Source organism: Phoenix dactylifera, chromosome 1 (assembly GCF_051530095.1).
Source record: "Phoenix dactylifera cultivar Ajwa chromosome 1, Ajwa_hap1_PhDact_Kaust_v1.1, whole genome shotgun sequence".
Classification (NCBI taxonomy): Eukaryota; Viridiplantae; Streptophyta; class Magnoliopsida; order Arecales; family Arecaceae; genus Phoenix; species Phoenix dactylifera.
The window spans coordinates 12,937,992-12,959,597 of NC_143190.1; the positions used below are offsets into that span (position 1 = coordinate 12,937,992).

A 21,606-nucleotide genomic window follows, 5' to 3' on the forward strand; every position below is an offset into this window, starting at 1 on the left:
GCCGACTCCAACGAGAATTGACCAATAATCTGTCAAAGGGATCCCGAGCCAGAGCCAACTCCAGAATCATGCGAGACGTCTTCCAGTTTAGTCGAGCCGACTCCTGGATGGGCGAGACGACTCCAGTTTTAATGGACACTTTGTTAGAAGTATCAGGCGCGACAGAACGACTATTCTTCTCAGTCTAGAGGCTAGTTTTCAAAAACGAAGCTATAAGAAGACCCATTCTGAGTGAAACAAACTGACAGAAAAAAAAAAATCATAAAAAGTATATCAAGCAAATCTTTTCAAATAAGAGCTCAAAGGACACTCAAAGTGAAAATCAGGAGAAAGCAACTCTTCATCAAGAACTCATCTTTTGTCCACACCAGAGCCAAAATAGAAAGATCCTCTAATGCTGACTGATTCAGAAGAGGATCCAGAAGAAAAGAAGCAGCATCTCAATCGGCAAAAATTCTCTGAGAAGCTTCTTTTCTCTGTTCTTGTTAATATTATTTTATCTGCTTTTTGAGAAGCTTGTGTTTATATATTCATTTTTATATTTAGGTGCTTGATTCAATCAAGGAATTGAATCAGGGGGTCTAAGGTTGTAGTTGGTGATCCTTTGTGAAAACCAACCGGGTTGTTTGTGAGCCCGAGTAAAACGAACGAGGAGGTTCGTTGTAAACCGGTAAAACAACAAGTTTGGTTGTGAGTTTGTAAAACAACCGTGCTGTAATTCTAGGATTATAGTGAAAATCTCGAGTAAAACTTGGGGAGTGAACGTAGGAGCAAGGTTAGCTCCGAACCACTATAAATATTGTGTCTTTGTGCCGTGCTTTTCATTATCTCACTGTCTTCTTTCCTCTAGCATTCCAGACTGACACTTTAGATTAATAATTCACTTTCTATTCCATCACAAGTTAAAATTTCACATTTTTAATTAAGATCCAATTCAACCCCCCTATCTTGAGTTGCTTGCTGGGCAACATGTTTGTTGAGGTGGACATAACTGCTAACTGAGTTGTCTCTTTTGATGTCTACTATTTTTGAGAAATCTTTTAGACTGAGCATGTCCCTGCTTTTCTTCGATTATGTAGTTTTTTTTTGGGGAACTTGCTCAGCGGTCCATTTATTGACCGAACTTTAACATTAAATCCCTGTTGACCGGTTGTTTAACAACCGGTCCATATATATTTTAACATTGCTTTATGGGACAAAAATGCCCCCGCCTCTCCCATTCCCACCGAAGAAGGAGAAGAAAAAGGCAGCCGCCGGCCACGGCCCACCCCCTCCCGCGCCTGCCGCCGGCCACGGCCCACCCCCTCCCGCGCCTGCCGCCGGCCACAGCCCGCCCCCTCCCGCACCCGCTGCCCCCTTCCACGCCGCCGGAATTACCTCCGCCCCCACGATGGGGAGGTGCCAAAGAAGAGGAGCCGCTGCCCCCCCCGGTGGCCCCATCCTGCGGCCGCCACCATCCGACCCCCTTCCGTAGCTGCCGGCCTCGCGAGAGGAGAAGGAAGAAGAAAGAAGGACAAGGGAAGAAGAGAAGAAAAAAAAAAGAAAAAGAAAAGAAAAAAAAGAAAATGAAAGAAAAAGAAGAAAAGAAAATAAAATAAAAATAAAAATAAAATTAACTGTGTTCCTAGACAAGTTAACTGTGTTCACAGACAACTTAACTGTGTTCACAGACTTGGAGTCGACCCCTTAACAGCACGAGTCGACCCCTGCTCATCTCGAGTCGACTCTCAGGCTTTCCTAGACAACTTAACTGTGTTCCCAGACAAGTTAACTGTGTTCCCAAATAACTTAACTGTGTTCCTAGACAACTATGTTCCTAGACAAATTAACTGTGTTCCTAGACAAGTTAACTGTGTTCCCAAACAACTTAACTGTATTCTTAGATAACTGTGTTCCTAAACAACTTAACTGTGTTCACAGACAACTTAACTGTGTTCCTAGACAACTGTGTTCCTAGACAAGTTAACTGTGTTCCCAAACAATTTAACTGTGTTCCTAAACAACTGTGTTCCTAGACAAGTTAACTGTGTTCCTAGACAACTTAACTGTGTTCCCAGATAAGTTAACTGTGTTCCTAGACAACTTAACTGTGTTCCCAGACAAGTTAACTGTGTTCCCAAACAACTTAACTGTGTTCCTAGACAACTGTGTTCCTAGACAAATTAACTGTGTTCCTAGACAAGTTAACTGTGTTCCCAAACAACTTAACTGTATTCTTAGATAACTGTGTTCCTAAACAACTTAACTATGTTCACAGACAACTTAACTGTGTTCCTAGACAACTGTGTTCCTAGACAAGTTAATTGTGTTCCCAAACAATTTAACTGTGTTCCTAAACAACTGTGTTCCTAGACAAGTTAACTGTGTTCCTAGACAACTTAACTGTGTTCCCAGACAAGTTAACTGTGTTCCTAGACAACTTAACTGTGTTCCCAGACAAGTTAACTGTGTTCCCAAACAACTTAACTGTGTTCCTAGACAACTGTGTTCCTAGACAAATTAACTGTGTTCCTAGACAAGTTAACTGTGTTCCCAAACAACTTAACTGTATTCTTAGATAACTGTGTTCCTAAACAACTTAACTGTGTTCACAGACAACTTAACTGTGTTCCTAGACAACTGTGTTCCTAGACAAGTTAACTGTGTTCCCAAACAATTTAATTGTGTTCCTAAACAACTGTGTTCCCAGACAAGTTAACTGTGTTCCTAGACAACTTAACTGTGTTCCCAGACAAGTTAACTGTGTTCCCAAACAACTTAACTGTGTTTCTAGACAACTGTGTTCCTAGACAAATTAACTGTGTTCCTAGACAAGTTAACTGTGTTCCCAAACAACTTAACTGTATTCTTAGATAACTGTGTTCCTAAACAACTTAACTGTGTTCACAGACAACTTAACTGTGTTCCTAGACAACTGTGTTCCTAGACAAGTTAACTGTGTTCCCAAACAATTTAACTGTGTTCCTAAACAACTGTGTTCTCAGACAAGTTAACTGTGTTCCTAGACAACTTAACTGTGTTCCCAGACAAGTTAACTGTGTTCCCAAACAACTTAACTGTGTTCCTAGACAACTGTGTTCCTAGACAAATTAACTGTGTTCCTAGACAAGTTAACTGTATTCCCAAACAACTTAACTGTATTCTTAGATAACTGTGTTCCTAAACAACTTAACTATGTTCACAGACAACTTAACTGTGTTCCTAGACAACTGTGTTCCTAGACAAGTTAACTGTGTTCCCAAACAATTTAACTGTGTTCCTAAACAACTGTGTTCTCAGACAAGTTAACTGTGTTCCTAGACAACTTAACTGTGTTCCCAGACAAGTTAACTGTGTTCCCAAACAACTTAACTGTGTTCCTAGACAACTGTGTTCCTAGACAAATTAACTGTGTTCATAGACAAGTTAACTGTGTTCCCAAACAACTTAACTGTATTCTTAGATAACTGTGTTCCTAAACAACTTAACTGTGTTCACAGACAACTTAACTGTGTTCCTAGACAACTGTGTTCCTAGACAAGTTAACTGTGTTCCCAAATAATTTAACTGTGTTCCTAAACAACTGTGTTCCTAGACAAGTTAACTGTGTTCCTAGACAAGTTAACTGTGTTCCTAGACAAGTTAACTGTGTTCCCAAACAACTTAACTGTATTCTTAGATAACTGTGTTCCTAAACAAGTTAACTGTGTTCACAGACAACTTAACTGTGTTCCTAGACAAGTTAACTGTGTTCCTAGACAAGTTAACTGTGTTCCTAAACAATTTAACTGTGTTCCTAAACAACTGTGTTCCTAGACAAGTTAACTGTGTTCCTAGACAAATTAACTGTGTTCCTAGATAACTTAACTGTGTTCCCAGACAAGTTAACTGTATTCCCAAACAACTTAACTGTGTTCCTAAACAACTGTGTTCCTAGACAACTTAACTGTGTTCACAGACAATTTAACTGTGTTCTTAGACAAGTTAACTGTGTTCACAGACAACTTAACTGTGTTCACAGACCTGGGGTCGACCCCTGCTCACCTGGAGTCGACTCTCTCAGGCTTTCCAGAGAGCTGTTTTTTGCCTGATTTCAGGGGTCGACTCCAGCTCTTCAGGGGTCGACCCCAGCTCTTCAGGGGTCGACCCCAGCTCTTTAGGGGTCGACCCCAGCTCAGCATAAGTCTACAATAATTTTCTAATAACACTTAACTGTGTGCACAGTCGAAATAACTGTGTTCTGGGGTAGAATAAGTGTGTTCCGGGATGATTTAAATATGTTCCAAGCTTATTTAACCGTGTGTCATGTTAGATTAAGTGTGTTCCAAACTTATTTAATTGTTCCAAGCTTATTTAACTTTATTTTTATTTTTTCCTTTTTTTCTTTTTTTTTTCTTCTCTTCTTCCCTTCTTCTTCTTTCTTCTTTTTGCTCCTTCCGCGAGTTGGCGGCACACAGTTAAGTTGTCTGCGAACACAGTTAACAGGACTGTGCACACAGTTAAGTGTTCTTAGAAAATTGTTGTAGAAGTGAGCGAGTCGACCCAAGATTTTTACAAGTCGACCCCAGCAGAGCAGGAGTCGACCCCAGTTCAAACTTTTTCTTTTCTTTTTCTTTTTTTTCTTCTCTTCTTCCCTTCTTCTTCTTTCTTCTCTTCCCGCGAGGCCGGCGGCGCCGGAAAGGGGCTGGGCCACGGCGGACGCTGGAGGAGGGCGGGCCGTGGCCGGCGACAGCCGCAGGACGCGGGACGGCGCCCTTCTTCCTCTTCTTCGGCACCTTCCCACCATGGGGGCAGGGGCGGAGGCATTCCCGGCAGCGCGGCCGCGGGAGGGGGCTCGGGAGGAGGCGAGCTGGGCCGGCGGCGGCCGCGGGAGGGGGCAGGCCGCGGTCGGCAGCAGCCGCGGCTGGGAGATTACAGTTTGGAAAGTCTCTGAAATTCTTCTTCTTCGGAAGGATGGGAGATCATGAGGGAAGGGGCATTTTCGGTATCTTATTTCAAAATAAAAGGGGCTCAGGGACCGGGAATTACAGTTTGGAAAGTTTCTGCACCGGTTGTTTTAGATTTAATTAACAAGGACTTTTTGTTATAGTGGAGTCTTTAGAGGGATGGGAAAGTCAATTACTCTTTTTTTTTTTTTTTTTTTTTTTTTTTTTTTTTTTTTTTTTTTTTTTGGTGATTCAGCTGGCTTTGCGCATGCGAGGATAGTGCGTGCAAATAGATGTAATAAAAAAAAATACAAGAAAACTTCTTTTTCTTCTACCCTCGTGAGCAGCAATGGAAGCAGAAGCCGCGGGCCTGCCAGCCGCTCGCCGGTGGCGTGGACGGCGGGTCATCGTTGTCCTCCGATGCCATTGGCGCTTCCACCGTGGCCGATGGGATCAGCCGGCTGAGTCTCGCAGATAACGCGGGCCGTGCCCAGTCGGCCGTTCCGATGCAATTCGGCGGTGTACCGCTGGCAAACCAGGGCCTGGCGAAGGGTCAGACAAAAGGCGTATGGATGCCCAAGATTTACGTGACTGCGAGCAGCTCTGCTGCTGCCCTGGTGGAGGTTGCCTTTGCGGAGCCTGGTAAGAGCTCTGTGGCGGTAGCGAAGGAGAATAGCGGTGTCGGTGGCTTGACGAAGCTGGTCAAGGGTCCACTAGGGGCGGTTTTCAACGCGGATGACAACACGTTCTCCAAAGCTCAGATAAGATCTACGTTCTATTCGAAGTTCGAGAATGAGAAGTCTGACCAAGAGGTATTGTGATGATCATCTGGTGCTTTTAATCTTTATTTTCTTGCACTCTGTTTAAAAGGATTGAACGCCATTGCAGTGATGGTTTTCTCTAGGGGTTTCTCAAGAAAAGCATCAGATATTCTTTTTCTTTTCATGAATTATGTTAGTTGAATCTAGTTTATTGCAAAATGACCACCAATTTTGTAGGACAACGTTGTTAGATCTTCTGATGCCACCTCTTTCTGCAGAGTTCCAGAGGGTCGATTTGTTTGGCTACTAATATGTGTAGCCATATGGTGTAGATCATCTCTGGACAAATAAAAAAGTCTACTGTTTTAGTGATGCCTAAATCTGAACCCTAATAATATTCTGATTTATAAATAATTCTTTTACAAAGCTAGTAGAATCATTCCTTGGAAGTTTGATTCAATTTTACCACCTCCTCCTAAAAGTGTCACATAAATGTAAAACCCTTCTTGGAATCTCAGATTTTTGTTGCATATGGACATGCTATCTGTATTTTTTTTTTTTGTCACCTTGTCCCCTGTCCAAGGTATGTCGTCTCGGTACGGGCCCCATACCATCCTATCATTATGTCGGTACATTCGGTGGGGCGCCAACTTAGTGTACCGAGTATCGGTATGCCCCTTGTACTATTACAATATGCCCCGTTCCAGCTGGTATGATACACCCCATATCTCTCGATTCAGTACAGTACAATGTACCATGAAACCATACTGTATGATTAGCTAGATGAGTAGAAAGTGGGCCTAACTAGTCTCTAGGCCAACAAGTTGTAAATAATAGTGGGACCAGGCATGGGCAAAAAGACATTAGGCCATTGTGCTGATGGTTATGGTCGCACTTAAATATATAGATCCCTTCATAATCTCTTTTCCGAGCATCTGTTGAAGTATTGTATTTTTCTTATTTTCTGAATCCCTCCATTTTTTTTTCTGTTTCATATTTATCATATTTGATTACTTAATAATTTGTGATGATACATCCACTTTGCACCCTCAAGAATTAAATAACTTGTTACTTCCAACTGCAGGTTAGAACATGGATGATAGAGATGGCGTCTCACGGCGAAGCAACCTTAGAAGTATAACCCAACTTTTATTTACTTCCTGTACACTCTGGTTTGAGGTAATCCATCATCCATATTCCATAATAATTTTAAATGTTACACATTCTCTTTGATGGCAATTACAATTTTTGCTGCTGTCCTTTGGATAAGTTGATGCTTTTTGGATCGGCTATAACAGTTTTGAAAAGGGCCCATGTGCAACATTTGGCTGAATAACCTTGCTGGCTATCATTGTTCTGAATGCTACCTTTAATTTTTGTATGTCTCACTCAAACACTCAGGGTCTCTTTTTATGTATGTGGGTCACGAGTGGGGAGTATATGCAAAGAACAGCTTTGGGAACATGTACATTTGCAAACAGCATGACCTTCATTTTTGTTCAAATCTATGTTATTCTATCTTGCAGGGCATAATACTGAGAAGACAATGCTTTGGCACAGATATACTGCAGTTGGTGTTTTTGTTTTGGGTCGAATGTTTCTTGAGGCATGGGGCACTGAAGCAAGAAGAAAGGAAGCAGAGCTTAGTGATTTCCTTGAGGTATTTGCATTTTACTTCATGAAACATGGCCAATTACTTTTTTGAGCTTTCAACTTTTCTATGTAAGTTTCTTCGTCAATTTATATCTAGGAATACATCATTACAAACTCCATAAGTGTTATTCTGTAAACAGATTTAACTTCATCAATAAGGCTAAATTAGGCTGAGCCTGAGTTATCACTTAGTTGTAATTATTTACTTCATGGTATGATGGAATTTGAAGGACCAACATCAGTCTATCAGTATAAAAAGAGTGCTGAATCTGTCTTCTAATAGTAACAATACAGAGAAGCAATTTGACAAGAATCATATGCTTGTTGTCGTGCTCTTCTTTCAAATTATGTTCAACTTGTATTTAGGTCTTCTAAGCATGTTGATTAAAGAAAATAGTTTTCTTTTGTCAAAATATTTTCAACTATGATGTTGTGTACATAGGAAGGATATGTCCAACATGGATTTGGACAATTTGGCCTTGCTCTATTTGAAGGAGCTCTAGGGGTTCCTGATATTTGTGAATGTGGTACAGAAGGAACAATCAGATGCACATCATTTGTTGGTCATACTATTCGGTACCTCTGCACTAAATCTTACTTTTCCATTATATCCACTTATTGGCATTATTATAGGCTTATCAGTATGACTTTACTTTCACCTCTTTTTTCAGATATTCCAGAACAAACAGGAGATTAAAAGAAACAGGAACTGTATCTAGCACTAAAGGATTTAATAAATTGAATAAAAAAGAAGAAAAAAAGAAACCAATTTAACGATCAAGAGTGTTGGAGCACTTCTATGCAAGAATTAATGCAGCTTCCTTGGTTGATCCATGAATTAGACAAAAGGTGCATCGCATACAAAAACTTAGGAACTAAAAAATCTGTGCCTTGACTGTCCTCTGACTCAAAACTAGGAGGTCCGAGGGCTCAAAGAAAAGATAAGCAGTCTATAAATGATCCAACCTATGAGTTTATGTAGAATCATATGCTATTTGTCATCTTGATTTGCATATGTTCTTAATCTAGGACAGGGAAAACTAACTTGTTGCTATGTCTGGTCATGTGGAGTGTAAATTCTGATGTTATTCTCCTTGTACTCATGCACCTTCCCTCCTTGTTCCTTTTATGATGCATTTCTTCTTGCACTCTGTCTTATAAATGAACACATGAAGGCATATGTAGTTGTAGTCCTTGCAGGAGAATCGGCATACTAGTTCTAGTTCTTTTTATACAATTATTTGTTTGGATTTTATTTTATTTTTAAGTTTTTAATCCGAAAATATATTTTTTAATTTAAAAAATTAAAGATTTTAGTCACATTATGTAGATCATCCATAGAGCTTCAATATATCACGAAATCATACCAAAATCAAAAATTTTGGCATGACCACTCTCATGTTGGATTTTTTTCGGTATTTTTTGACGTTGACAAAAAAAGAGAGGAGGAAATGAGATAGGAGAGAGCCATTGTACCTTGTTTTGGATTGGATTCTTCTTTAATCATCGAAATTACCATGTTTTTGGCATTTTTTGGGGTTGGGGGGGGGGAGTGGTTGAAAACAAAAAAGAAGGGAGGAGGCATACTATCATTTAAAGAGAAGGGAGGGGGCCGGAACCGGTTCAAACAGGTGTGAACTGAGTGTTTTGCACCGGTTCCGCTCCAAACTGCCTTCTTTGGGTTGGTCAGAGCAGTTCAGGGCGGTTTTTTTTTTTTGGGGGGGGGGGGGGGGGGGGGGGGGGGGGGGGCGAAGTGGGGTTCAAAAATTAGGCATGAATCAACTTTGTTCCACACCGGTTCAGTTTGGTACGAGGTGTACCGAGTAGTTCGGCATACCTTGGCTAGTATAGTATGAAAACTCATCAAGGACAATGCGGGGTGATGGCTATGTGAGACAGAAATTCAGCTTTAAATTTTTCATTAGGATTTTTTTGTTTGGTTGAAAAGTGCAGGGGAATAGGAAATTATGATAAAATCAATGTTTTTGTAATTTGGGTTTTTCAGGCTAATTTTCTTCTCCTTTACCTTACTAAACCTTACTAATTCTTCTTATTTTTTTTTCTTTTATTCCCATTTGAGTATCTTTATTTTGTTTCAGAGATGAACTGTCTTCCCCCCCAAATAAAAAAACACTTGGCGGCACTGCTGCGTATGTGAATATGTTACAATGTTACTAAATTTTAATAGCTTCAGTTTAGGACTGGAGGGAGGGATTTGGCCAATAATTAATGAGTCTGTTGAATTTTTATGTGAGAGACATGTTTTACTACAATGGTGCTTAGAAGACAAAAGTTTCCCAATTTTAAATGAGATTACTGCTGTATATTATGGTTCATTGAAGCATATGCAGATGCATTTCAAACAATAGGCCTTGTTGGTCATTCCTCTTTTTTATTTGATTTTAACTTTTCATGAGGTTGCAGATTTAGTGAAATGTCATGCATTCGATTTATAGCCTTGAGTTTCATATAGAGCCTAAAGTAAAATTGAGGTCCTCTGCTAATATTTATTCCAGTCACAAATAAAATATATTTTTTTGCAAGATGAGTTCATAGGATCTGAGAATTTTGGTTGTACATCAATGCTTGCTTGTTAGATCTCTTGCTGTTAGTGTTCTTGACATTATGCCTAACTATATATCTATTCATGTCTCTCTCATTGATGATTCACTTCTGAAAGATGACCTTTTCTTTTGTTGTGCAGAGTTGTATTAATTTCCCCTAGGAATTATAAGTTGATGATAGGAGATCTTTCACATTTTATTGTTCTTGCCTTCTATTTGATTTTGTCTCTCTTTTCAGGCATACCAGGCTGCGCTAAATCAGATCTATGCAAAGAATTACTAAACACTCCCAGTGGCCTTGGAGACAACTGCCCTATGCATAGTCTGATGGGTGATCTTATTAAAGGTCTGTTAGTATCCATGATACTTATGATCAAGGTCGGCGGAACCGTTCCGAACCATCCGGTTCGGGGCGTCTCGAGCCGTACCGATGGCGGACCGGGATGGTTTCGGCAAAAAAACCGAGATGCCATCGCTGGAGGAGAAAAAGAAGAAAAAGAGAAGAAAAGAGAGAGCGAGTGGGGAAGGGGGAGAGAGAGAGAGGGAAGGAGGCCGGTGGAGGGTGGCGGAGGCCGGCGCTGGTGCTGGTGGCGGAGGCTGCGGCCGGACCCTTGTTTCGTTTGAAACAGGGACCTGACCATAAAAAGTTTCGTAATTTTTAAGTAAAGTCGGTAAATTGCTTATCGACTTCACTTAAAAATCTTGAAATTAAAAAAATCGCAAAAATTTTTACAGCCAGACCTCTGTTTCATTCCCTCTGCCACCCACACTAGCGTTGGCCTCCGCCGGCCCTCCGTCGGCCTCTCTCCCTCTTCCTCCCTTCCTCCCCTGCTCTCTCTCTCTCTCTTTTTCTCTCTCCCACGGTCTTCTGTGTCGGTACAGGCCCAGCACGGTACGGCACGGGCCCGTACCGACTTGTGCTGCTGGGCAACCGGTACAGTGCTGTATCCTGGCACAACAGACCCTGCTCATAATTATAGTATATGTGGTGTATGTGGGATTACCAATTTTGACAATTTCTTGGTAAGGTGATGTCAGCAATAAAGCATCTTTTGTATCTTCTATTTTTATCTTTAATTTTCACACATTTATCTGCATTTTCGGAGCTATTGTCGATTTTAATGGTTTGGTGTTCCTGATGGTTATTATTTAGTTTGGGCAAATTCACAATGACCTCTGCATGTTTCGTTTGCACAAGCACACGGTGCAGAAGGATGCTCGCCCAAACCTATCATCCATTCACTCCTCAACCAAAATTTGACAAAGTTAAAGTTATATATGTGATCACAATATTCACGACAATATTAAATATCTTTGATTTTTCATAAATATTTATAGTTAAAGTTTTCCTAGTTTATTATGGTGCAACAAGATTTCAATATTTTGATCTGGCACATTGAAGGGAAAAAGAAATGCGTTGGATGCCTAAATTTAGATGTTTACTTATAAGCTAGCAAATGAATGGAGTCACTGAGGCATGTATAAGCTGCATTTTTTGATATTTAGGCAAAAGTTGGATGAAAGTACAAATTGACTATATAGTTGCTTTACTTCCGGTCTTTGGATGTCCAACTATAGATATCCAAAAGGTACCCTATGTGCAGTTGGGACTTGGGAGAAATTGCTGTAATGATAAGTTGGAGACTTTCTGGTATAGTATTTTAGTTGAAGTTTAACTTTCCAATTTCACCCATAGATCAGGTAGCCTTTTCCATTCAAAAAGGTGATTTTTGTGGTACCCAATTCTCTCCGAATTGTGTTGTAATGGCCTCTTGATTACATCCCACTTCTCTGTTCATAGTTGAATCAAAGTATGCCATATTTCTATCTAGTGTACTGTATATCATTCACATGCAGTAATAACCATTGAAACATTGGAACAATTCATCAACGGATCTAGCTAAACTTATGGAAAATTTTATAGTGGAAAAACCTTTACAAATCTTTTTTTAGCAAAACAGTGGAAAAAACCACCATAGATGTCATAAAAAATGAAATGGTCACAAAAGTAAGATAAGAACAAAATTGGAAAGGACAAAACAAAAAGACAAGGGAGCCCAACTAGCCCAACAAACGTAATCAACAACATAAAACCCAAGACCCAAGACCCAATCTCTATGCTAACAGTCCCACTCCAAACTGAAAAACTGGGCTAGTCCGGATATATGGGCCATCCACTTAAACCCAATACTGGTCAAACTAAAATTCAAATTCAAAACTGAATATCGAAGCCAGTTGGACTTCATCCATGCTGGCCCCCCTACGAAGTAGGAAACTGCATTGACCAACCATATAATGCTGCAAATAGACTCTACCCTTGCGGCGACTTCTAAGCTTTCTGCCTCCAAGCATCAACATTGGCCTCCTTGCCATGCAGACCTTGGCATCACCCCCATGTCAACCTCCTCCATCTGCTCTGCATCCTTGCCTCCTCACCTCAGTGTCTCTGCACCTACCTCGTCGGTATCCACTCCTCCACTATCTATCGGGCTCCTTCTACCGCACTGCCAACTCCTCACGTTCCATCATCATGCATGCCCCCTTATCGTATGATTACACCACTGCATCCATGCCAACCTCCTACAATTGCTCTGCTTGCCTACCTTTGCTCCTTCCTCTATAAGATCTTATATGAAGTTATGCATTTTGGATTTTATTACGAAGATTTAAGTTTTATATTAGTGAATATGAACAATAAATATTATTGAATTGTTACATATTAACCCATGCTGCATTCTGTAGCTTTCGTTATGGGGTATAACATGATTTTTTAGATGTTTTGCTCTTTTATGTTGGGCATCAGCTCCTTAAATGAGTGCTTGTACTGTTGTACATTTATCAATGCTTTGGATCCTTGATAACCTAAAATAGGATTTTTGCATCCAAATTGTGTATGTCCATATCCCAAAATTATCCTACCATTCCAAACTTCTCTTTGAATTTTCCTTTCTTGTTGACAGTTTTTTCAAGGTTTTAGATACCGGTACACATATTGGCATCCAACTAGTACAGGCCATACTAAGTGTCAATATGATAGATCCCTTGGTATTGACACTTTGTGTGGGGAGCACACCTGAGTACCAAGGGTTTATCGAGTGCCGATTCCCTATCAGTCTGATCCTGTAATACTAGGTATTGACGGTCTGGCACTTCTCACCATAGGCTGAATATGTAATATTTTTTTAATCTCTTTCCAGAATAAGATTTTGATTCCATGATTATCTTAAAGTTGCTTTAGATGTCAGGTCCACATCAGCTCTGTGCCCTACGTGCACTGACATTATTTTGCAATTCACATATTGTTCTAGGCAATCACTATCAAGCTCAATTTTTCTGTCTGATGCCCAAGTCGACGCCTAGTAGTTGCACAGGATAGGGATTATAAGGTTACAAACAAAGCATAGCCTTGTATTGTATGGTAAATGCCATGGCAGGCATGACCGAGCGATTACGGTGGACTGAATGGTAACCTATAATACATGCGCACACATCACCATGACCATAATCATCAAGCCTCATCCTAACAATTTAACAATTTGCAGTTGGCTTCGTGAGTCTTCATTTACCAAGCATTCCTTTTTAGAGTTGCCTTTGGTGTCATTTCAAGTTTTTTCATATCTTTTATCACATTTTGTGTAGCGCAAGTCTTTCCCTCATCTTGCTTTATCCTTCAACAAATTCTAAAGCTCTCTTCTAGAGCCACCTTTAATTTTCATTGTAAATGTACTATCTTATAATTCAAAGTCACTTTGTTTGTCCTTAATTTATTTGACTGCTATATCTCCTCTAAAAGACTGAATTTTCACTCTTCCCGCTATAGTTTTACAACAAATCCATCTTCTTGTTGCTTCTAAATCCAAATTGTTTTCTTGGGTTTTCTTTCGTGTGCAGTTTTTGGAGCCTGTCATCTCATAAAATTTTCCAAAATCACCAGCATGTTGATCATAAAATATCATAGAAGCACTACATGGAACCAGCTCTACTTCTATTGCATATGTATCTCTTTTTATACATTGTTTTAATAGACAATTTCATCAAATTAGCATAAAAAGAGAGAGATCTTAGTGCTAATCCTTGGTTTAAGTCCACTGTGGCTAGAAATACGTGTACGTACAATAATAGGCATGCATATACATACATAGGTACATGCTTGCTTATGTATACACGAACCTTCACCATACACCTTTCTAGATAACTAACTAAAGCATTTGTGGTCGATGGATTAAAAAGGCCGGCACTCTATCTTCGAAATCCATATCCTTTGATTGTGAAATGCATTCTCCTCTAAGTGATATTTTTGTCTCTAATTCTCCAAAGTGAATCGTTGCAGGAAGATACTGGCAAAAGGTTTCTGATGAGCGTAGGAAGAAACCATGTGCCATAACCCTAGGCAACAAAAATGCTCCAAAGGAAGAAGTGTGGAGACAGGTAATGTCCTATCTCCTGTTTTGAATAAATGATTTTTTGTTTTTTTCCTTATAACCTTTCGTATCATGAGTTCCTTTATAATTGCAAGTAGGATTCTGATGGATATTTTTCATATTCCAGATTGAGGACATTTGTTGGAGCACAAAAGCATCTGCTGTTCCTGTTGTTCCAGAAACTGAAGGTATGCTTACTATGTAGAAATTATCATTAAATTCGGCCAATCTGTTTATTATTCCTTTTGTTTGGTTTCCTTTAAGTTCTGCTTTAAAGTTTTAGGTCGCCTATGGGACTTCAGATGTTGAAATTTTATATTCGACTCTAGCTGATGTTAAAGTGTAAAAACACTTCTTCTGTACAGTTGACGGTAGAATCATATTGTCTTTGACTTCCTTTCAATAGATCTTACATGCAGGTTAATCTTCCTATTTCATGAACTTATTCAATACTGTCTTGTAGAATCTCAATAACTCTTTAAGTTCTTATATTTCTTTTATTCACTTTATGCTTCTTTACTGTTGTTTCGTAATCTTGAGTTCCTTGTTTAAAAAATCAAGGATAATAATCTTTTAATAGATGTGAAACCTGAGTTGGATGGATAGTTACAGTATTCTGAAATGAATATTTAGTTTTTGCTTGAGAATTGGAATTAATCAAGATAAAAAATAACTATAATAAGATTAATATGCATTAACATTTTAAAATCTGATTCTACACGACTAGAGTTAATTATAACCAATTTTCCTGTATGTTGATATACATGCATAAATACGCAGACATCCAAAGTCGTTTTTACTTCAATCAATTTGCCTTGTCCAAGATACCTAGACTTGGTTCTCTGTATTTAAAAATGAGCTTTCATGTTCTAAGTATGTTTTATAATTAGCTCTTAACCAGACAAATAACCCTTGAATTGGTATTAGCTTCCTAGGCATCTTTGAACAAGAGAGGATCCATCATGAAATCCAAATGCTAGTTGGCAGGTAAGAAATCAGCCGTATGTTGTAATTTAAGGTTATGTGAATATTAAACAGCCCTCTAGACTTGCCGTGCTATTGGAAGGACTCTACATGCAAGGGCAATAAGGCAAGATTTTATATAAGGAACTGCATGATTTTTGAGAGAACATAATATAAACAAGTGAGCCGCATTAAAATAAAATGCCTAACATACATACATAAATACATGTACTCATGCAATCATACAAATGTGCATTTTATGGTTTTATTTTTTCTAAGTTGTGTTTCGAAGGCATCATTATTACTTGTGTAGAAGTCTCACCCCGTATGATCATGCCACACCTATTGGTAAGGTATCAGTATGGTACCAAAGTTCAATTTGGGGTATGAGCTGAACCAGCCCAAACCGAGTGCAGTAGTCTTGTACCTCCCGGTTTCGAGTGGTACCATTTCAGGGAGCGAGAAAAAGTGTTCATAGTTTGTCTTGGTATGGGGTTCATAGGGCATCTAGTACTATGGTTTCCGCTACTAGTTTTGCTAACCTTGCTCACAAGTGTGATCACCTTTGCCCATAGAATTTTGTTTTGTTCATCAAATCAAATATTGTAATAACAGAGACTAAATTAAATGATGCTACAGCTATTTCTTTTTAGGCTAATTGTATTTCCTCCAAGAAATTCAGTAGAAGAAATTCATAATGGAATATTAACTAGTACAAGTAGCAAATAACTGTCCCAAGGCCTGTAATCAAGGTTTGTTAAATACTTTGATACAATCCTGTACAGGGAAACATTGTTTAGAGTTATGATTTGCATGATTGTGCAGGAACTGATTCAATTCCATTTTCTCTTGATGCGCTGGCTGTTTTTATGTTTCATGTTCTTCAACGTGTAAATCGTCCGGTATCTGCATGCCTCTGCTAATTTTGTGAGTATAATTGGCATCAATTACCTGTTTACCATTGCCACTCAGCTCTATTAGCTTGTTTTTGCTGTACTTGTCAAACGGAAATCTTGACATGTAGTCACTATATTACTCTGATATGGAGTGAATACATGTGAAATTATTCTCATTTAGTTTTATCCTAATAATTTTCGCCATGCTTCTCCAGAATCGCAGAGAATTTGAGAGTGAATTGTATGAACGTTTTGGCTCATTGATCAAGATGCCTTTGCTCAAGGCTGATATGTAAAGATACCTTTCTGTTTTAATTGTTCCGACAATTCAGTGCTTTAAGGCCTTTGCACTAACGAGCTCACCGTAAAGGCCAGCCAGGCCAGCTGCTATGTGGTGATATGCTTGTGAGTTGTGTTACAAACCACGTGATGGTCAATCAAATTCAATCATCATATCATCGTAAACCTTTTTTCTCGGGAAAAGGTATAGTGACGACTATCCTGGGAATAATGGATTTAGAACCTCTACAAATATAGTTTATGCATGTTCTGGTTGCAAAATATTGAAATATAAGTCATTTATCGGTTAGATAGGTCAGGGGTGCTTTTATCTAAAATTAGATTGGGTTTAAAACTGGCCCCCCACTGGGCTCTCTCTCTGCTGGAGAGTGTTCGATGCGGATAGAATATTTTTTACTTGTATCCTTCCCACCCATGGCAGAACTCCATCAGTGTGACAGTCCTATTTCCGTGTGAGTATGTTACATTAGCACCATCTAAGTAATGACAGACCAGATAGCGACTTTACCGAGCAAAGCAGACGGGGGGCATCCGGTCCCCGTATTTAATCGACGTCCACGCGTTGCGAATCTGGACCATTCCGGTGGAATCAATGCTTCATTCCCACCGTGCTACCACTTCGGTAGTTAGTCAAGTCATTTGCACCCCTAATTGTAACCTTGCAATATGTGATGCAATATAAACTAGCTTGGCATTTTAGTCACTAGCAATTCCGGTACCAAGAATGATCCGACTATGTATTTTTGTAAAATTAAATTTATCCATCGTCAAGCAATTGTCTAGAGATTGAATAATTTGAAGTCGGGGATTTTGTTGAAAAATATTCATTTTATTTCTGTTCTTGCAAATCCAGAATTATTGTTTTTTTCTGGGCTTAAGTGGTCTATTTTAGACTTTGTCCATCATTTAAAGTACATACCTTTAATCATGAACATCTAATAAGTGCACCCATAACACGTGCTGCTGCACACGGAAATGGTTTTGTAGGAGTGACAAAAGGTGGGGAGTGTAATATTCCAACAAAATCCGAAATGGATTATTTTTGCAAAATAGTTCACAGTGGCCCATTTTGCAAAAATAAAAAAGTATGGCATTTTTCTGATAAAATTCCTTTTGAAGTTCTAGTGCATTCATATTTTATTTTTTTCAAGAGAAACAAATTTGGAGAAACACTGCTCAGTTATTATATATCGAATAAATGTACCTCTAGATTCTAACTAGCCTGTAAGGCATTTAATTTCTGAGCTAGATAACCACTGACCATGTTTCTATGAAGAGGTATAGTTTTAATTAACTCCAGACATACAAGAGTGAAATAATTTGAACTTGGAGAACATTCATTTGGCTTTTCCCTTTTCACAATGAGTTTGCAACAGAACACACCGTGACATCCAGCTTATAACTTGGCATATTTCTTTAGAGCATCCCCTGCATCTTTGGCACTCTCTGGCACAGGTAAATTTGTCAAGAGAGTGACTCTAGATGAGGACAGTAGAATTGTCTTCTCAGAAGTAACTGGATCTAACTTCCACAAACAAATCTCCCATACCTGCTTGCAGAGGAGGTAAAATTTAGTAAGATGAACAATTTGCAAGTAATTATACCCTTGGCCTTCATATGATATAGGATTTTTTTTTATAAATATCTTTCTAAAAATTTAAATTTGTGTGAATATCCTCTTAAAATTTATATTTATTTCTGTACCCTCATAAAACACCATTTTTGCACAAATGTCCCTAATATAACAGTTCTTCTAACACCGTTAATAAAAACCATATTTATTTTCATTAAAAATAAAATAGAATTTTGAAATTATTTTTTTTGGCCCCCCATCGCGACTGCTTTATAAACGTTTTTTTTTTTGACATCTACCTATTAAGAGTATTTTAGTCATATTTATTTGAAACTGTTAATTTTTTTAATGACGTTAGATGGCGTAGGTACATATACAAAAATAAGAATAAAAAAAAGACAGAATAGCAAAACAAGTATTTTACGAGGGTATACATTCAAATATTAATTTTGGGAGACCATTCATGCAAAAAATACTATAATATAATCATACCATGTCATCATGGAATCATGAAGCATTAATATAAAGAAGTGCAAGTGTTAAACCAAAGCTTCCAGATTTTAGGGCGCTACAAAAATTGATTCTAAAGCATTTGAATCAGGTCGTAACAAATATTATCTCTACTCAGCTACTTGGACTTAATTTAAACAAGAAGAAAATAAGAAAAGAACGCCTATTGATACTGCAATCATAATGAACCCAACTTTCAAAATTAAACAATCAAACGTCTAATGTTACCATTTTGAAGTTGCTTTAATCGAACCAGATATCTGATACTACACAAACTTTAAGATGGAGGCCTGGCAAAGATCAGAAAGAAAATAATCATGCATGTCTTACAAGGCTTAAGCAAATCTTGAATTCTCTCGAGTATAATAATCATTAAATGGTTCTTAAGTAATGAATGAAAAAAGAAATTCCTTAAAAAAGCAAGAAGGAATATGAGAACAAGATGAATCTCTCACCCATTTACTACTTGTATTTCACTTTAACTATAGCAAGTCATTAAAGGGTCTTTGTCAAGTGGACTACTAACAAAACCGATAAATTTGCTCCTTTCATATACTATCTTAGGATAAAAGAATAAGAAGAAAATTATATATATATATATATATATATATATATATATATATATATATATATGAGAGAGAGAGAGAGAGAGAGAGAGAGAGAGAGAGAGAGAGAGAGAGCGCACGCTGAGCCTACTTGTGCGATCTAAATAATATTAAATTATATATGTTTAATTACTTGATGGATAGGTTAGAAATTTTTAAATTATATAATTTTTTTTATATAAATAGTTTAGTGATGATAAATTACATCCAACAGTTCCGAAATCTCTATTGTCTAATATAGATCTAACTGAATATAAGAATAGATCCACTCTCCACTCAAATGGAGCCAAGTTTAGCTCTTTTTCTCTCTGTATCAATATATATATAAACCAAACTGTGTAATTGTCATCTCTCAAAAGATTCAGCATCAACAATTTTTTTTTTCCTTTCCATAATGTTTTCTTTCAATCAGGATCTACCATCCGATAAGGTCCTCTGAACATGTTATTTTAAAGATCTAACTAATAATTAGTTTATATGCACAGCATATGCAAAACACTAGCCTTAAAAGGGACGGAAGTCGCGCTGGACCCAAAAAGAAAAGAATAAAACTTTGTAGTCTGAGTTTTAGCTAGGGGACAATGGTCCCCCAATGAAAGCGATTAAGACCACGACTTGGAGGTAAACTAATGCCGCTGCCGGGTCCTGCCCGCTGTCTTGTAGTCAGAACGAGAAAGTTTTGCTGACCAACTTCACGTGACAAACCTCACGTGCTACATGGGACATGATCGCTACACTAGAATTTGGGTGGAAACCAGTCGGTGGTGGGGAAGAAGAGAGTATCTTCTCAACATATACTAATTTGGTCATTGGACGGACCGAATCGTTCCACGCGTCCCAACCCAAAATTAGAAGGGAATCATCGCAATTATCGATCTAAAACAAAGTGGGATTGGACGGACGGACCTGGACGGTTCGGCCGGCGTGGATGGGAGTAGCCTGGCCGAAGACGAGATCGCCGACGGTGGCGCTCCGGTGGTGGTTGATGCTGAGCTGGATCCCCGCGACCCGCCGGAATCCCGACGCCATGTGCGCTCCTATGCTCGCCAGGCCCTCGGATATCAGCGCCGACACCCCGCCGTGCAGCACCTTGAACGGCTGCGATCGATTCCGGTTCCCATCCCAAAACATCAGTCAATCACATCGATCGGCGCCATTAAATATGGACTGGTTCGGAGAACGGCGTACCTGGCAGCAGGATTCCGTGACCTTTAACCTGCCGGTGACGCGATCCGGGGACAGGACGTCGACCTCGAAGCCGAAGGCGTGAAGGGCGGCGTCGATCTCCGCCGTCTTGGACGGCGCAGGGGATGTAGTCATCGGTGCCGGCGGACGGCTGGGATCGTCCGGGTTGGGATTGATAGGAGGGGGAGCGAGGGGTATGGATGGGAAGGGAGATTAATAAGAAGCGAACGGAGTCGTTGTGGAAGGGTAGTTGGAAGAGGCTGAGACGGCGGTCGAAACGGTAGGTGGAGCGCCAGGGTGAGGCAGCATGTGAGCTATTCGATGTTTCAAAATTTTTAGTACAAGGTTGAAGGCCGTATGGACAAGTCTTTAACATGTCCAACTAAATTTGTGGGCTTGCTCATTTATTTTGGAGGACTTGACTATGGTTATTAAATAGATTCAAAGAATCCGAGAAGTCCGAGTGAGAACCATGAATAGAGTGGTGTTTCAGAGCAAGCATATCTTTCATAAAATTAATGAGATTGCGGATTGGATGGCTGCCTATGTAGCCAGCCATACGAGTAGTATCGTATGGGCCGAAAATTATGAGCTGTCTTGCGCACTTCGAAATATTTTATTTTTTATTTTTATTGCGTATATTTGCGCTTGCCAGATGTAAATCGATTTTTCTAACGGAAAAAAAACGGGAACCGAGTAATGGAACGCCGTGACGGCCCAACTGTCACACCGGTCATTCATCAAGACTCGGCTTGCTTCCAGAAGCACGACGAACCGCCTAGTCTCGTGGGTCCCACCGCACCGTATGCTGTTTCCACATGGTGAAAATTTTATTTTAGCCGATGATGCGATGGTGATCTTTGAGTCCGTGGTATGGATATCATTTGAAAAAGGTTAAGCTGCCGGGAATTTGGAAGTTTGATGCCCACTTATCATCCGTCCATGTATTGCGAAATATCTCGTGATGGAGTGAAGCCCGGGGATGTATCACACATCTAACGGTGTCTTGATCCTACTTACTTCAACCTCGGAGAATCCAAGATCGATGTGGATACAATGTTTTTTCTTTTTTTTGATAGGCCGAATAGATCATACACTAGCATAGATGCAACATTTCCATTAGGCTATCGGCATTGAAGGGGGCAAGACAAAAGGCCTTCTAAATTTCACCGATCTACTTTCAACCACGTACAAAAAAAACTGAATAGAAAGTGAGCAAGACACCACAAGATTGGTCATTTATAACTAATTACTTCTAAAAATTTTATATT

General features: G+C 39.3%; 3 protein-coding genes across 5 annotated transcripts; 2 read left to right on the forward strand and 1 right to left on the reverse strand.

Annotated features, from left to right (window-relative positions):
- Positions 1-5,232: 5,232 nt before the first annotated feature.
- LOC113461330 (tRNA ligase 1-like) lies at positions 5,233-16,459 on the forward strand. 3 transcript variants are annotated; one of them, XM_039134534.3, is made up of 7 exons: positions 5,233-5,716; positions 6,750-6,844; positions 7,192-7,325; positions 10,121-10,228; positions 14,213-14,310; positions 14,431-14,491; positions 16,092-16,379. In XM_039134534.3, the coding sequence occupies exons 4-7, from the start codon at positions 10,198-10,200 to the stop codon at positions 16,187-16,189; spliced, it is 288 nt and encodes a 95-aa protein (XP_038990462.1). In that variant the 5' UTR covers positions 5,233-5,716; positions 6,750-6,844; positions 7,192-7,325; positions 10,121-10,197; the 3' UTR covers positions 16,190-16,379. The 3 variants fall into 3 exon arrangements, with proteins under 3 accessions (XP_038990462.1, XP_038990461.1, XP_038990460.1); XM_039134533.3 differs by lacking the exons at positions 5,233-5,716; positions 6,750-6,844; positions 7,192-7,325 and having other exon boundaries at positions 9,912-10,228; positions 16,092-16,193; positions 16,378-16,459; XM_039134532.3 differs by lacking the exons at positions 5,233-5,716; positions 6,750-6,844; positions 7,192-7,325 and having other exon boundaries at positions 9,912-10,228.
- LOC148715058 (tRNA ligase 1-like) lies at positions 5,411-8,015 on the forward strand. Its single transcript, XM_088713126.1, has 5 exons — positions 5,411-5,716; positions 7,067-7,130; positions 7,192-7,325; positions 7,761-7,845; positions 7,990-8,015. Exons 1-5 carry the CDS (start codon positions 5,411-5,413, stop codon positions 8,013-8,015), a joined length of 615 nt encoding a protein of 204 aa, XP_088569252.1.
- Positions 16,460-17,555: 1,096 nt separating the features above from the next.
- On the reverse strand, positions 17,556-20,599 carry LOC103697400 (1,4-dihydroxy-2-naphthoyl-CoA thioesterase 1-like). The gene is made up of 3 exons (XM_008779251.5): positions 20,339-20,599; positions 20,057-20,248; positions 17,556-18,011 (listed from the first exon to the last, which is right to left on the reverse strand). Exons 1-3 carry the CDS (start codon positions 20,468-20,470, stop codon positions 17,859-17,861), a joined length of 477 nt encoding a protein of 158 aa, XP_008777473.2. The 5' UTR covers positions 20,471-20,599; the 3' UTR covers positions 17,556-17,858.
- Between the last annotated feature and the right edge of the window lie 1,007 nt (positions 20,600-21,606).

What these genes read in the sequence shown, in the direction of transcription:
- LOC113461330 (XM_039134533.3), top strand. Translation starts at nt 10,057, where the DNA reads ATGATAGGAGATCTTTCACATTTTATTGTTCTTGCCTTCTATTTGATT. An exon ending in AGGAAGAAGTGTGGAGACAG is followed by an intron (nt 14,311 to 14,430) that starts GTAATGTCCTAT and finishes TTCATATTCCAG; the next exon opens with ATTGAGGACATTTGTTGGAG. An exon ending in TGTTGTTCCAGAAACTGAAG is followed by an intron (nt 14,492 to 16,091) that starts GTATGCTTACTA and finishes ATGATTGTGCAG; the next exon opens with GAACTGATTCAATTCCATTT.
- LOC148715058 (XM_088713126.1), top strand. Translation starts at nt 5,411, where the DNA reads ATGCAATTCGGCGGTGTACCGCTGGCAAACCAGGGCCTGGCGAAGGGT. An exon ending in ATGAGAAGTCTGACCAAGAG is followed by an intron (nt 5,717 to 7,066) that starts GTATTGTGATGA and finishes TCAAACACTCAG; the next exon opens with GGTCTCTTTTTATGTATGTG. An exon ending in TCCTGATATTTGTGAATGTG is followed by an intron (nt 7,846 to 7,989) that starts GTACAGAAGGAA and finishes CTCTTTTTTCAG; the next exon opens with ATATTCCAGAACAAACAGGA.
- LOC103697400 (XM_008779251.5), bottom strand. Translation starts at nt 20,470, where the DNA reads ATGACTACATCCCCTGCGCCGTCCAAGACGGCGGAGATCGACGCCGCC. An exon ending in TCACGGAATCCTGCTGCCAG is followed by an intron (nt 20,249 to 20,338) that starts GTACGCCGTTCT and finishes AATCGATCGCAG; the next exon opens with CCGTTCAAGGTGCTGCACGG. An exon ending in ACGCCGGCCGAACCGTCCAG is followed by an intron (nt 18,012 to 20,056) that starts GTCCGTCCGTCC and finishes CTCTGCAAGCAG; the next exon opens with GTATGGGAGATTTGTTTGTG.